This window comes from Eleginops maclovinus, chromosome 4 (genome assembly GCF_036324505.1).
Source record: "Eleginops maclovinus isolate JMC-PN-2008 ecotype Puerto Natales chromosome 4, JC_Emac_rtc_rv5, whole genome shotgun sequence".
Lineage (NCBI taxonomy): Eukaryota > Metazoa > Chordata > Actinopteri > Perciformes > Eleginopidae > Eleginops > Eleginops maclovinus.
The window spans coordinates 4,246,292-4,261,895 of NC_086352.1; the positions used below are offsets into that span (position 1 = coordinate 4,246,292).

Genomic DNA, 15,604 nt, shown 5'->3' on the forward strand with positions numbered 1-15,604 from the left:
AGTATTTTATCAGGTTGACCAAAGACTTTGAACATAGAATAAGTTGATCTGCAGAACTGTTTGTCTCTTAGGTCAAAATTATGTTTATTCTTATCTTAAAATGACACGCTGGACGTCCTGCAACTGTGTGAAGAAGAGAGAGACACACAGCTGCTCCTCTGTTGACCTGTCTCCTTGAGACACAAAGACAGGAAGGTACAAAGAAATCATGTTTCCACTCAGTACACGTTTAATATCAGATATTAAAGGTTATGATACATATTATTTATTATAACAGTATGATGAGACTGAAGCGTTCATACCTTCACAGTCTAGGTTAATAACTGAGAGGTAATGCACATTATACCTTAGGAAGATGACTGAAGGAGAACATCTGCGCTCTCTGCTCCACGTTTATAATGATCTGTTAATCTAGGAACTGGTCCTGGTCTGCAGTGGCTGTATAAACTAAAGTTATAGAAGGATCCAGAAGTGGTGTCAAACCAGGGGTGTAAGGAACTACTCAAGTACTTAAGTACTGAGGTACTTGTACTTTACTTGAGTATTTCAATTGAACGGTTCCATTACAGTTTGGAGGTTAATGGTGTACTTTTACTCCACTACATGTATTAAATCCCATTATGCAGTTTACAGATCTGGATTAATGATGTCAAAGTCAAAGTCTACTTTATTGTCAAAGTTTCCACATGTGTTATACATACAGAACATTGAAATACCGTTTCTGGCAGTCCCACAGTGCAAATATAAAAGAACATCTAACACAGAAAGAAAAGAGCGTAGAGAAAAAGGGATTGAAAACCAGCTCATCATTCTCCACTGAAACCAAAGCATTTTTTAAGCACCACATGTTCTGAAACTCCCCCACATTTTCTGTCAGATGAAAATAATTGAAATCAGTTTTGACCCTCGCTCTCACCATGCATTTGAAAATCAGCACAGCATCACAGGCCATCGAGTCCCCAACTTTATTTCTCCTGCTGAGGTAGAGGGCCATTTTGGCCTGGCCCAACAAAAAGTTCAGGAGCTGACATTTCACCTTTTGTCTCTGGGTGTACCTGTAACCAAGGATGAACACTTGGGGGGAAAAAACCTCACCAAACAAAACAAACATCTGGTCAGTAACTGAAAGAGACAGAGGAGTCGATCACATCCTGAGAAACAGTGGAAGATGGTTTCCCTTTGGTCACAGAACGGACAGGTGTCAGAAACAGCCGGGTTGATCACTGAAACAAAGGCATTGACAGCAACCGCGCCGTGCAGAATCCTCCACTGTAGATCCCCCAGCCTCTTTGTCAGCGGGGGCTTGTAAAGCGCTCTCCACTCAGGCCTCTGAGTCTCAGTCAGGGCCAGGTGGGCTCTCCACCGGGTGTCCACTCGGCCCTGCAGTCTGCTCTGGTTTAACACTTTGGTCATTAAAGAATACATCCTTTTGTTGGACATGGTGCTAAACTTAAAATCAGTGACATTATTAAACCTTAACAGAAAACTATCACATGTGACGTCAGGAACACAAAGTATCTCTGGAAAAGAGTCATTTTCGTTTGGTTCAGTAAGTCCGTTACAGAAAGCAACAGCCAGTGCCAGTTCTGGGTCGCTGAGCTGCTGTTTCCACCCACTCAGCAGGAGGCCGGTCACTCGGACTGACCTGATGCCCAAACGTGCCGCCAGGCCCGCAGCATTGTCCAGGCGAGGGCCACACACCTCCAGCACATGTCCCAGTGTGAGGATCTTCTCTTCACAGAGTCTCTGCTGTAGAGAAGGCCCTATTCCACACAGAAAACGAGTCCCGTGGAACACCGGCTCTTTGAGGAGCCAGAATAAAGAGGCACAGTTCTCCGTTCTCTCTTTCCGGAAAAGCCCCCACACCTTGAAAAGTCCCTTGTAGAAGCATGAGAGGTTGTCCAAGTGTACTCCTTTAAGGTCCATTAGGAACAGCGACTCAGCCAGGCCCAGCCCTCCACAGCGCTCCAGTACAGCACGAGCCACGGGTCTCCATACCAGGTCAGCAGGTCCAGTCAGGAACCTCTGGACGAAACGGAGCCTGAACGCAGCCCCTCTGCTTACCAGGTGAACCAGTCCATGTCCCCCTTCTTCCTTTGGCAGGAAAAGGACGCTCTGCGGGACCCAGTGCATGCGGTCCCAGAAGAAATCCACCATTAGCGCCTGCACCCTGGACAGCAGGTTTACAGGCGGGTCTGAACATGCCAACCGGTGAGCCAGCATGGAGGAAACAAGGTTATTCAAAATCAAAATACGCCCCTTAAAAGAAAGTTTTGGAAGGATCCACTTCCACTTCTTTAATCGGCCTTCCACCTTTTCCACGAGCCCGTCCCAGTTTTGTAAACAAAAGGTCTCGTCACCGAGATAAACACCCAGGTACTTCAACCCTCCCCTCTTCCAAACAAGGCCCCCAGGTAAAACTAGACCATGAAAGTGGCCTGCCCCTACTGCTAAGGCCTCACTCTTCCCCCAGTTTACCCTAGCAGAAGACAACTTGCTAAACACACCTACAGTATCTGTTAGAGCATTGATATCCTGTTGAGTTTTTACAATGACCATTACATCGTCTGCATATGCAGACAATTTCAGAACGTGATCGCAGCCAGGAAAAGAAGAACCATGTAGTTTGGACCTTAGGTTGTGTAGGAGAGGCTCTATGGCCAGGGAGTACAGCATCCCAGACAAAGAGCAGCCCTGTCTGACTCCTCTCTCGGCTTTAAAAGGAGCACACAAACTACCGTTGATCTTCAGTACACTCTCAATGTCCCTGTACAAGACCTGGATCTTGGCTATCAGACCAGAGCTGAACCCAAAAGCCTCCAGCGTCTGCCACAAGTACTGGTGCTCAACTCGGTCAAAAGCCTTTTCTTGGTCCAGAGAAATCAGACCAAGCTCACAGCCCAATGAACTGGAGAGGTCTAAAACATCTCGAATCAGAGTACCGTTATCCAGTTATCAACCTGCTGGGTACACAGTATGTCTGGTCTACATGAATGACATGCTCCATCACTCTCCTCAGCCTCGTCGCCAACACTTTGGAGAGCAGTTTGTAGTCGGTACAGAGAAGGGATACAGGACGCCAGTTCCCAAGCTCCTGCAGGTCTCCTTTCTTGGGGAGGAGAGTGAGCACCGCCCTCCTGCAGCTCAGAGGCAACCTCCCCTTACTGAGACTGTCCCTGAGGACATCCAGCAGGTCATCACCCATGACAGGCCAGAAAACCTTATAGAAGTCTGCAGGCAGGCCGTCTATGCCAGGAGCCTTCCCACTCTGCATGCTCTGCAGGGCCTCCTGCAGCTCCTGGGCAGAGAGCTCAGCTTCCAGGTCTGCGCTGTCCCCCTCAGGGATCTTAGGAAGGCCTTCAAAGAAGGACAGCGCCGCCTCTGGTTCTGCCTGGTAATCTGACCTGAAGAGCTCTTTATAAAACCTGACAGCACAGTGTTGAATGTCGGCCGACTCCTGAAGCAGCTGCCCAGTGTCTGACCGCAGGGAGTGCATCAGCCTCCTCTGACCGTTCCTGCGCTCGAGACCGAAGAAAAAGTGAGAGGGAGCATCCATCTCCACGATGTTCTGACCAGAGCACCCTGAGCAGGAAACCCCAGCAGGTCGGACAGAGCTGCATTTCTACTTTTGAAAACCTCAACATGTTCTCGCTCTCCTGTGGAGTCTGCCAATCCCTGCAGCTCCACCACTTCCCTCTCCAGAGCCCTCAGAGATCTAGCCATGTCCTTGGTGACATTGAGAGTGTACTGCAGGCAAAGCTGTCTGATTTGGACTTTCCCCACATCCCACCACTGCTGAAGACTACTGTACTCACTCTTACAATTACGGTAGTTTTGCCAAAAAAATGTGAAGACTGTTTTAAAATGATTATCAGCCGACAGAGAAACATTGAAGTGCCAATACGCACTATTGCACTTCACATAATTAATAAGAACTGAAACCTGAACAAGGGAATGGTCAGAGAACCCAACAGGACTGATGGAGCAGCTCCTGCTTGTGTTCATGTGGTGGTTAAAGCAGTACACTCGGTCCAGTCTGGCTAGAGACAACAGATGGTTCCTACAGTGCACCCAGGTGTACTGCCGCTGGCCCGGGTAAAGATGCCTCCAAATGTCACAGAGCTCGAAAGACTCTGTGATCCTCATTAAAGCACTCCTAGAGGCAGCATGCGGTTCCCAGTGGTTCCTGTCCAGCACAGGGTTTTCTGTGCAGTTAAAGTCCCCCCCCAGGAACAGATACTCCTCACTACTGCAGGTGCTAAGGGCATGCTTCAACTGCTCAAAAAATAAAAGCCTTTCAGAGCCCACACTGGGAGCATAAATATTAATGAAACATATTTTAACCTTCTCGAAAACAGCATTTAGTTTCAGCAGGTGACCTGGAATGACGTCCTCAACAGTGCAGGAAAAGGGTGTGAAACCTCTGGCAAAGAGAATAGCAACCCCTCCACTATTGCTGCACTTCCGGCTGAAGAAGCCCTCCCCACTCCATGCCCTCCTCCAGTCACTCTCATTGTCAGCAGTGCTGTGAGTCTCCTGGAGAAACGTCACATTTAGACTCTTACTCTCTATTAAAGAAAACAAAGCTGCTCTCTTGGCATCCCCTCGAGCACCGTTAATATCCAGAGAGCCCAGCTTTATGTCACCCATAATGAAAGTATAGCTGCATCCTAAACAAGTCAAAACGATAACTGAAGAAAAGGAAAGGAGAGAAAAGACAAACAAGGTGTACTTAATCATGACTTCCAGCAGTTTCTTCTCGTATCTTCAACAGTATTTTCCTCAGCCTGTAGATCTCCTGTTCGCTGAAAGTAAGCTGCCCAAGGCCTGCTGTGCGCCGCATGAGAGCCCTAGCAGAGTCATGAAACATCAGCTGATCAACAAAAGAATCCTGCACCCTTACCGCCTTCCTCCCTTTAGTATCCTTCAGGAAGCCTCTGATCCTCTGGAAGGAATACTCCTCACCCCTGTCTACCTGCATACTTTCACTGAAAGCCTCCCTGTCACTGTCACTGTCCTCCGAGTCCTCTGAGAGTCCCTCTGGCTGACGAGACGCCATGCCGTGCAGAGAGGCTGCGGCAGCAGCCGCCAATCCACTCACAGAGAGAGAGAGCGAGAGAGAGAAATAGGGGCAGTTATTTTACGGTTCACATCAGGAAAATGAAAAGTGAACCATTGTTTTTCTCAGGTGTTGCCTCAAAAATGTAAGTGTGTGTGTGTGTGTGTGTGTGTGTGTGAACGTGTGTGTTTCTCAGCAGCAGAGATACGTGCAAACTGAACCCTGATCAGTTTGTTTTCCTCTCTGCATTAATATAGCTGAAGAAACACCTGTTTACCTGAGTGTTTACCTGAGCGTTTACCTGAGTGTTTACCTGAGTGTTTACCTGAGTGTTTACCTGAGTATTTACCTGAGTGTTTACCTGAGTGTTTACCTGAGTGTTTACCTGAGTGTTTACCTGAGTATTTACCTGAGTATTTACCTGAGTGTTTACCTGAGCATTTACCTGAGCGTTTACCTGAGCATTTACCTGAGTATTTACCTGAGTATTTACCTGAGTATTTACCTGAGTATTTACCTGAGTGTTTACCTGAGTATTTTCCCGAGTGTTTACCCGAGTATTTACCTGAGTATTTACCTGAGTGTTTACCCGAGCGTTTACCTGAGCGTTTACCTGAGTGTTTACCCGAGCATTTACCTGAGCGTTTACCTGAGCGTTTACCTGAGTGTTTACCTGAGTGTTTACCTGAGTCTATACCTGAGTATTTACCCGAGTATTTACCCGAGTGTTTACCTGAGTGTTTACCCGAGTGTTTACCCGAGTGTTTACCTGAGTGTTTACCTGAGCGTTTACCTGAGTGTTTACCTGAGTGTTTACCTGAGTGTTTACCTGAGTATTTACCTGAGTGTTTACCTGAGTGTTTACCTGAGTGTTTACCTGAGCATTTACCCGAGGGTTTACCTGAGTATTTACGTGTTTACCTGAGTATTTACCTGAGTGTTTACCCGAGTGTTTACCTGAGTATTTACGTGTTTACCTGAGTATTTACCTGAGTGTTTACCCGAGTATTTACCTGAGTATTTACGTGTTTACCTGAGTATTTACCCGAGTATTTACCCGAGTGTTTACCTGAGTGTTTACCCGAGTGTTTACCTGAGTGTTTACCTGAGTATTTACCTGGGGCCTGTACTACGAAGCTGGTTTTCTGGCTTACCGGGGTAACTTCGAGAGTAACTTGGTCACGTGCAGCGTATGTTGCTGGTTAACCCATACTACGAAAGTTGGATATGTTAAAACCGAGGTATGCTGCCATGGCAATATACGTAGGATCCCAAAACTGGTCTTCCCAGTTTTAGTTCTTGGTTAACCCTAGGTTTCCGATTAACCACACCCTATTTAGACACCACTCCTCCACCGACATGTCCCCTAAAGACAATGCCAGCATACCTGGACGATCCGTACGATATAGGCGCGCAGATTGTGAGGGGCTCTCTTCGGAGGGCGAGGGTATTTAGAGACCGCCAGAATCCGCTGGCGTACCCGGACGATGTTCTCCATGAAAGATATAGATTCTCAGCTGAGGGAATTCGTTACCTATGCCAGCTGCTCGAGGCGGACGTCTCTAATGTAACCCGCCGAAGTCAGGCCCTCACAATCGAGCAAATGTTATGTCTTTCATTGCGCTATTTCGCCAGCGGACAATATATGTATTCCATCGGTGATGCTGAAAACCTGAGTAAGAACACTGTATGCCGGGTGATACGGAAGGTGGTACTTGCTCTCACTAAACTGGTGGATGCATTTGTTGTATTCCCTGGCCATTTGCCTGCACGTCAGATAAAAGAAGGGTTCTATGCAATCGCTGGTAATATGCCACTAATCTAAAAATAGGTAATTTGCACATTTCATAATTGTGACTGGCAACTGATTTGACTAACAAAATATCTAGGTTTCCCAAGAGTAATTGGAGCCATTGATTGTACGCACATTCCTATCAGTGCACCCCTGGGAGAGCATGAGCGGGATTTTGTGAATAGAAAGTCCAAACACACCATCAATGTCCAGGTAATACACAAGACTAACAGATTAACAGTAGGCGTACATTGTACAGTCCACGATTCATTGGAATAGGTAATGTCAACCTGTCAATTCCTGTTGTCATGTAGAATGATTTCCTGTCCTCTGCATGGGGTGGTGTCATTTACATGCGCAACAGCATGCCTCACCTGTTATGTTCCTTACCTGTGCACATATTCTTAGATGACATGCGATCACCACTATATGATCACAAGCCTGGATGCAAGGTGGCCAGGGTCAGTCCATGACTCCCGTATATTCAGAGAATCATCACTGTCTGACAGATTCCACCAAGGTAAAAGTCCTATATCGATTTACCTGAAGTAATATGCTTTAATAGTGAACATGAAATCAGTGTGACAGTTGTTTAATTTTTCCTCCATTTCATCTAAGGGCAATTTGATGGAATCCTGCTGGGGGACCGTGGCTACGCATGCATGAAGTTCCTCATCACACCATTTCCTGATCCACAAACAAGGCAACAGAGATCATTTAATCATGCACACAGTGTCACTAGGGCCAGGATCGAAATGACATTTGGCATATTGAAGGCCCGATTCGCCTGCCTGAAGGTCCTTCGGGTCAAGCCAGACAGGGCCTGCCAAACCATAGCAGCATGTGTGGTTCTTCAGAATGTCGCCACAATAAGGAAGGAAAGAGTGCCCCCTCATGATCCTCCCCCACCCCCTGATATTACTGATCCAATCACCCTGGATCATCCAACAGGCCGTGCTGTCAGGGATGCCATTACCAACCAGTTTTTCCAATGAATTGTACACACCACAAATTAAATGCACAAAAATAAAGACATGTCACACCAATCTCTGATATTATTCATTTATTAGATGACTCTCTTTCCTGCAAGAAGAAAAGGTGACGAAAAGCCAGATCAATGACACACATATAGGGTGTGGGTAGCCTATATATTAATGGAGTGATAAGACAATACCTTCTTCTCATGTTCCAGCTTTTCAATTTCTAATTCCAGCTTTCTGATCTCCAGCCTCTTCTTTGTGCGGTCTAGCTCCAGCACTTTCTTGTATAAACTGCGGACATTGTCCACTGTGGCCTACACAACCCCCACCCCATGTTGTACACATTAGCCTAGTATGCATTATATTCAGTAATTAAACAAGGAAGGAGAAACTGTACTTTGTCTGACTGTGAGGTCCCTGGGAGGGAGGCTTCAGGAGGGGAAAGCTCCTCCAAGTCCTCCTAACACACACACACACACACACACATTGCATTAATGACACAGGTCACTTGATTCAGACAGTACTGACAAATGATGCTCACCCTCCTAGGACATTAATGTGGCATATAGTAGCAGTAAAGTGTTTTAACCTGCATGTGTGTGTCGGAGGGGGCTGTGAGGGTCTCGTCATCATCATCATCATCATCATCATCATCATCATCATCATCCTGAAAAGATTCAGAATTTTACGCTGCACCCATACTTTAGGGGTGACATAGCCTAATTTATATGTCATGGATGTTATCCATTTGAATTACCTGTGTCAGAGGATGAATGCATCCTGGTGGCTGCAGGGTTGTGATGTTTCCACCCTCGACTGCATGCAACAGAAGACACATGTTACTGATGATTCAGGGGAAGAAAGCCAAAATACTCTAACATGAAGAACGATGAATGCCATACATTACCTTGCACATAGAGGGTGGACATTTCAGCTGCCCCAGGGTTAGACTGTACCCCTGCCACCCCATCCATCATCACCCTGCCACTGTTGTTGGCTAGGGCCAACTCTTCAGCAAGAGTAAAGGAGTCTGGTGCCCTCCCTCCTCCTGTGCGCCTTATTTCTACCTTCTTCTTGTTGGCTGTTAAAGACAGACACATTTAGCTCTCTCTGACAAGACACACACACACACACACACACACACACACACACACACACACACACACACACACACACACACACACACACACACACACACACACACACACACACACACACACACACACACACACACACACACACACACATTCTTACTTACCATTCTGAATGATGTTTTTCTACTTCATCTTCACCTGCTGCCAGGTCCGTTTGGCGCTGCTGGTACCTCTGGAAGTATTTAAGGGACATACACAGAATTAGTGAAGGGGACTAAACATTCAGTTGTCCTGCTTCATTTGTGGTTGCACATACGATACAGTAACGTTCCGACTGTTATTGTACATCGTCCTGACATACTGTATTCAGGTTGGGATTATTTTAACGGACATATAGAAGTAAAGAAATAGGCCTACTTACGAATTTACGCGGTCTGTAATTTGCTGCCAACACCCCAGTCGCGCCTTGTTTGCTGCCGCGGTGTTGGATTTAGCAGCCAGGGTCGGTTTATACTCTTCATAACTCCTCATTATGATCTCGCATTCCTCTTCTGTGAAATAGGGAGAGCGCGCCATGATCGAGAGTGTTTTTTTGCGCTGGTACCACCCCTTTTATGTGAACGCGCAGTAACTCTGGTTGAGTGAACACAGGTTCAGCTGATCAACTTCATAATCAGCGTCGTAGTACCGTTTAAGACCAATCAAGATGTCCAGGTTTAGTCAACCCCGGGTTACCGCGGAAACCCTGAGTTAGTTCTAAGTAGGTTGAACTCCGTTCGTAGTACAGGCCCCTGAGCATTTACCTGAGTGTTTACCTGAGCATTTACGTGTTTACCTGAGTATTTACCTGAGTGTTTACCTGAGCATTTACCTGAGTGTTTACCTGAGTGTTAACCTGAGTGTTTACCTGAGCATTTACCCGAGTGTTTACCTGAGTGTTTACCTGAGCGTTTACCTGAGTGTTTACCTGAGTATTTACCTGAGTGTTTACCTGAGTCTATACCTGAGTGTTTACCTGAGTCTATACCTGAGTGTTTACCTGAGTATTTACCTGAGCGTTTACCTGAGTGTTTACCTGAGTATTTACCTGAGTGTTTACCTGAGTCTATACCTGAGTATTTACCCGAGTATTTACCTGAGTGTTTACCTGAGTATTTACCTGAGTGTTTACCTGAGTGTTTACCTGAGTATTTACCCGAGTATTTACCTGAGTGTTTACCTGAGTGTTTACCTGAGTATTTACCTGAGTATTTACCTGAGTGTTTACCTGAGCATTTACCTGAGTGTTTACCTGAGTCTATACCTGAGTATTTACCTGAGCGTTTACCTGAGTATTTAATGGAGTATTTACCACAGTATTTACCAGAGTATTTACCTGAGCATTTACGTGTTTACCTGAGCATTTACGTGTTTACCTGAGTATTTACCTGAGTGTTTACCCGAGTATTTACCTGAGCATTTACCTGAGTGTTTACCTGAGTATTTAACTGAGTGTTTACCTGAGTATTTACCTGAGCATTTACCTGAGTGTTTACCTGAGTATTTACCTGCGTATTTACCTGAGTGTTTACCTGAGTGTTTACCTGAGTATTTACCTGAGTATTTACCTGAGTGTTTACCCGAGTATTTACCTGAGCGTTTACCTGAGTGTTTACCTGAGTATTTACCTGAGTGTTTACCTGAGTGTTTACCTGAGTATTTACCTGAGCATTTACCTGAGTGTTTACCTGAGTATTTACCTGCGTATTTACCTGAGTGTTTACCTGAGTATTTACCTGAGTATTTACCTGAGCATTTACCTGAGTGTTTACCTGAGTATTTACCTGAGCATTTACCTGAGTGTTTACCTGAGTATTTACCTGAGTGTTTACCTGAGTGTTTACCTGAGTATTTACCTGAGCATTTACCTGAGCATTTACCTGAGTGTTTACCTGAGTGTTTACCTGAGTATTTACCTGAGTGTTTACCTGAGTATTTACCTGAGCATTTACCTGAGTGTTTACCTGAGCATTTACCTGAGTGTTTACCTGAGTGTTTACCTGAGTATTTACCTAAGTATTTACCTGAGTGTTTACCTGAGTGTTTACCTGCGTATTTACCTGAGTATTTACCTGAGTATTTAACGGAGTATTTACCTGAGTGTTTACCTGAGTGTTTACCTGAGCATTTACCTGAGTGTTTACCTGCGTATTTACCTGAGCATTTACCTGAGTGTTTACCTGAGTGTTTACCTGAGTGTTTACCTGAGTGTTTACCTGAGTATTTACCTGAGCATTTACCTGAGTGTTTACCTGAGTGTTTACCTGAGTATTTACCTGAGTGTTTACCTGAGTGTTTACCTGAGTATTTAACGGAGTATTTACCTGAGTGTTTACCTGAGTGTTTACCTGAGTATTTACCTGAGTGTTTACCTGAGCTTTTACCTGAGTATTTAACGGAGTATTTACCTGAGTGTTTACCTGAGTGTTTACCTGAGCATTTACCTGAGCGTTTACCTGAGCATTTACCTGAGTGTTTACCTGAGTATTTACCTGAGTATTTACTGAGTATTTACCTGAGTATTTACCTGAGCATTTACCTGAGCATTTACCTGAGTATTTACCTGAGTATTTACCTGAGTGTTTACCTGCGTATTTACCTGAGTATTTACCTGAGTATTTACCTGAGTATTTACCTGAGCATTTACCTGAGCATTTACCTGAGTGTTTACCTGAGGAATAAAAGTATACATCCTTTATTATTTTCAGTTAATATAGGAACAGGTAGAGAAATGTTCAGTGGGATGTTAATATTTTATCACATTAAGTATTAAAAGATAATCTGACAACAGGAACTGACTATCAGCTAACTCATGTGAATCTGAAGGAGTTTTACAACAACAACAACAACAATAACAACAACAACAACAACAAAACATTCATTTAGAGAAAGGGTAGAATTTCAGTGAGCATTTAAAAGACTTTCAGGATTTAAACACTGTTTCCTTGAAAACGTTAAGATGATTTATAGTGACACTCGCAGATACACATGAGTAAACAACACAAAGAAAAGACAGCGAGTGTGTGCACAGCTATCCACTGTTTGATCACTATAGATGGGGGGGGCTGAGGACTCCTCTGACCTCTCCCTGCAGCACACCTGATCTGACATCTATTATGTCTTGTTTCGTGGTAACTTTTCTGAGCTTTGAAAACTTTTTTTTTGGTTTGTAATAAGTTGTTGGAGCATAGTTTTAAATATATTGTTTGATTTCTAAACTATTTGGTAGCACAATTTGAATACATTGTGACGTATTATTTGTGTTTCAATCAGAATCAGACCCTTTCTCAGCGTTCCAGATACTGATGGACGATAGTGAAGAGTGCACACGCAGTCAGTGTTAGATAAGGGTGTGTGATTGTGACAGTAGGTGCTGCACACAGCTGCTTTATAAAAGTTCCTTCACTGGTCACTTCATTAATTCCCTCTGGCTGTACCAGGGGGCGCGGCTTGGATCTAGCAACATCGGGGGCTTAACCCGACAATTTTACTTTCAAAAATATGTATAAATAGAGTATCCAAAGAATACACCACCACCTAAACAGAAACACATGGCCAGTGCTGTTCTTTCGGGGGCCATGGGGTCTAATAACCTTGTGTTTATTATATATTGCACACACATTATTATATGAATGGACAGACACGCCGGGTGACCTTTAATGTTTTTATTATTAGGATTTGGGGGTCTGGGTTTATTTCCTCGGTTTAGTTGGCAGCGAGGGTCTGGTCCACCCAGCTGCGCAGCTCGGTGACGCGGGCGTAGACGGCGGGGGTGGAGGTGGAGCAGCGGCTGCTTCCCCAGGATACGATGCCCACCAGAGTCCAGGCTCCATCCTTCTCACAGACCAGAGGACCACCAGAGTCTCCCTGAGGACAGACACAGTGGGAGTTATATAGGGGCAAGAGGGTGAGACAGGCAAAGGGGGAGGAAAGGTAGAGGGGGGTAGCGGGGCCTCACCATGCAGGAAGTGGCTCCAGCTCCTCCAGCACAGATCATGACTCCGGAGATGTTGCTTCCCCAGTGCTGCTTGCACTCCTCGTTGGACAGCAGGGGGAGGGCGGCCTGCTGCAGCAGGTTGGGGGTGGTGGCAGCTGCAGGGGGAGAAATCAAACGCACCGTTAATGTTCACCTGATCCAGCTCATGGGGAATGGGCTGTACTGATAGAGATCTTTATCCAGTCTTTACTCTGCCCATCGTCAGACTGCTACACAACCAAGGTCTGAACCAGACGGCTAAACGTTATCCACCGCTAGCTTAGCATAGCGACTCACCATTGTAGCGGGTCAGCCCCCAGCCGGAGGTGACGCAGGTGGTTCCGGCGCTGAAGTTGTCTGAGGACTCGGCGAGGCAGACGGGCGAGACATTGGTTCCCAGGCGGGCGGGGGTGGCCAGCTTGATGAGGGAGATGTCGTTGTTGATGGTGCTGGGGTTCCCAGGGGGGGGTGAACACCTGGGGGGAGGGGGGATTGGTTAATGGTAAAGGAAGAGGGGGTTCTGAATGCTGATTGGCTGACGGAATCTCACCTGGGCGGGCTTCAGTTTCTGAATGTCTTCATTGGAGCCGTAGCCCCTATTGTGTTCCCGACAACCACCACATGGTACGTCCTGAAACCGGAAACAGGAAGTGGTCATATAACTTCTTAAAACCTTCTTTTTTTGGTGTGGTGTGTGTGTGTGTGTGTGTGTGTGTGTGTGTGTCTGTGTGTTTCGGACCTGACGTTGCAGTGGGGCGGCGGTCCACCACCCAGTTCTCGTTGATCAGAGAGCCCCACAGAAGTGGAAAGCCGCTGGATTGCTGGGGGCCGGTCAGAGTGAGTGGAAATAAAATTCTGATATTAATATTCAGAGATGATGAGACTGACCTGCAGAGACACCTGCCAGGGCCAGGAGTGAGGCACGGACTCCTCCCCGTTCACGATGCGGGCGTAACCCGTCACTTTGGGGGTGATGGCAGGGGTGCCGCAGCCTGGGGGGGGCAGGTAATAACATGAGAGTCAGACAGTAGAGCCAGCTGTGTTGGACGAGTACTAAGAGCCAACATGTAGTCAGCAGCAGAAGAAGAACCAGTGCTTCACAGTGGTTCCAGTAGAAAAACACTTCTGCTGGATATTAATTGAAGTATTTCTCAACAGGATGAGGTAAACATTAGCAGGGTACAGAATGAAGACACCATAGATCAGTCTGACCGTAGGCGGCGCTGACGAAGGCGAGGCAGGACACGATCCAGAGCAAGGCCATGGTGAGGAAGATGATGTGTTCAGGGACGCCTGCTCTTTTATCCTGAAGCCTGCCGGCGCCACAGCCAATCAGAGCGTGCGCTGCTCCTGCCAGCTGGACCGTTCACATGCCCCGCCTCCTGCCCTGTGATTGGCTGATGAGGTCACACGCCTCCATAGCGAGATAATAAACGATTCTGAAAACAAACTGCAGTGAGATATGTTCATATATTGAACCTGGCTCACATATCTGCGTTCGAACCGTCATCACATGTTTATTTATTTCAGTTTTATTCGTTTCATCAATGTTTATCCCAGAAATGTGTTTGGATGAATAAACGTTCAAAAGGATTTATATATTTGTATTTGCTCATGTATCTTTATGTCATTAATCTGCTCAGTATTTTATTATGGGATGTTGTCCTGTATGTTCCCATAGACTCTGCAAACGAACAGAACACGTTTAAATCAGACGTTGTTAACCCTTCAATATTCAGTTTTGTCTCCAAACTGTTTTTAGACTGTTTATTCAAACATTTGGTGTGTCCCACAACATCTGGTAAAAGACCTGGTAAGTAGGATAAAAACATCTGGCTAAAAACACTCAAGGTTGACTTTGCAAGACAAATCAAGAGGGAGGCGCTTCGTGAGGCTGACGTTGGGTTCGTTCGTCTCCCCCACATACACAACCCCTTTTCTCAGAGAGGTATGAATCTTGGGCAGGCCCTGCACTTCACTGCATAAACAACAAAGAATGTTGTTTATGCAGTGAAGTGCAGGGCCTGCCACAAACTGTATGTGGGGGAGACAAGGAACAAACTCAGTGTCAGGGTTAGGGTTAGGGTTAGATTAGAAATATTAAAATATGTAAAAATATAATATATAAGATTTATAAAATGTAAAATATAATGGTAGAAAAAAGTGCATTGTTAGTGTTAGTAATACAACCATGCGTTTAAAATTCATAAAAAAAGTCCACATGAACAGGATTTGTAATAAGGTGCTGGTTCTCGGAAAGGAGACCCTTATCGGGGTGGAGAGGTTTGTGTGCCCCGATGAACCTGGGGGCTGTGTTGTCTGGAGCCTTGTTCTCCTGGTAGGGTCTCTCATGGCAAATTGGTCTCAGGTAAGGGGCCAGACTAAGATTGGTTCAAAAGACCTCATGACAAACAAACTGGAAAGCGAGGATACCCGGCCCGGAGGAAGCCCATGGTCCCCTTCTGGAGCCAGGCCCAGAAGGAGGACTCGTCAGCGAGCGTCTGGTGGCCCGAAAAAGCAACGTGGGCAACACCTCCGCTTATCCATCCCGCGGGCCCACCACCTACGATAAACAGCGATGGGGTCGGGTGCGCTGGCAGAAGGGTGGCAGTGAAAGCAGAGGGTCTCGACGGACCAGACTCAGGCGACAGAAGCTGACTTTGG

At 46.0% G+C, this 15,604-nt stretch overlaps 2 protein-coding genes and 1 pseudogene across 4 annotated transcripts; 1 reads left to right on the forward strand and 2 right to left on the reverse strand.

Annotated features, from left to right (window-relative positions):
* The first annotated feature begins 6,199 nt into the window (after positions 1 to 6,199).
* On the forward strand, positions 6,200 to 7,897 carry LOC134863637 (putative nuclease HARBI1). Its single transcript, XM_063882266.1, has 4 exons — positions 6,200 to 6,864; positions 6,949 to 7,064; positions 7,260 to 7,371; positions 7,470 to 7,897. The coding sequence occupies exons 1-4, from the start codon at positions 6,435 to 6,437 to the stop codon at positions 7,844 to 7,846; spliced, it is 1,035 nt and encodes a 344-aa protein (XP_063738336.1). The 5' UTR covers positions 6,200 to 6,434; the 3' UTR covers positions 7,847 to 7,897.
* Positions 7,898 to 7,899: 2 nt separating this feature from the next.
* On the reverse strand, positions 7,900 to 9,715 carry LOC134863660 (uncharacterized). 3 transcript variants are annotated; one of them, XM_063882296.1, is made up of 7 exons: positions 9,347 to 9,715; positions 9,124 to 9,157; positions 8,739 to 8,912; positions 8,589 to 8,647; positions 8,421 to 8,498; positions 8,229 to 8,291; positions 7,900 to 8,145 (listed from the first exon to the last, which is right to left on the reverse strand). In XM_063882296.1, exons 3-7 carry the CDS (start codon positions 8,806 to 8,808, stop codon positions 7,996 to 7,998), a joined length of 420 nt encoding a protein of 139 aa, XP_063738366.1. In that variant the 5' UTR covers positions 8,809 to 8,912; positions 9,124 to 9,157; positions 9,347 to 9,715; the 3' UTR covers positions 7,900 to 7,995. The 3 variants fall into 3 exon arrangements, with proteins under 3 accessions (XP_063738366.1, XP_063738364.1, XP_063738367.1); XM_063882294.1 differs by having other exon boundaries at positions 9,090 to 9,157; XM_063882297.1 differs by having other exon boundaries at positions 8,421 to 8,473; positions 8,588 to 8,647; positions 9,090 to 9,157.
* A 2,899-nt stretch (positions 9,716 to 12,614) lies between these two features.
* On the reverse strand, positions 12,615 to 14,234 carry LOC134863664 (chymotrypsin B-like; annotated as a pseudogene).
* Positions 14,235 to 15,604: the final 1,370 nt, after the last annotated feature.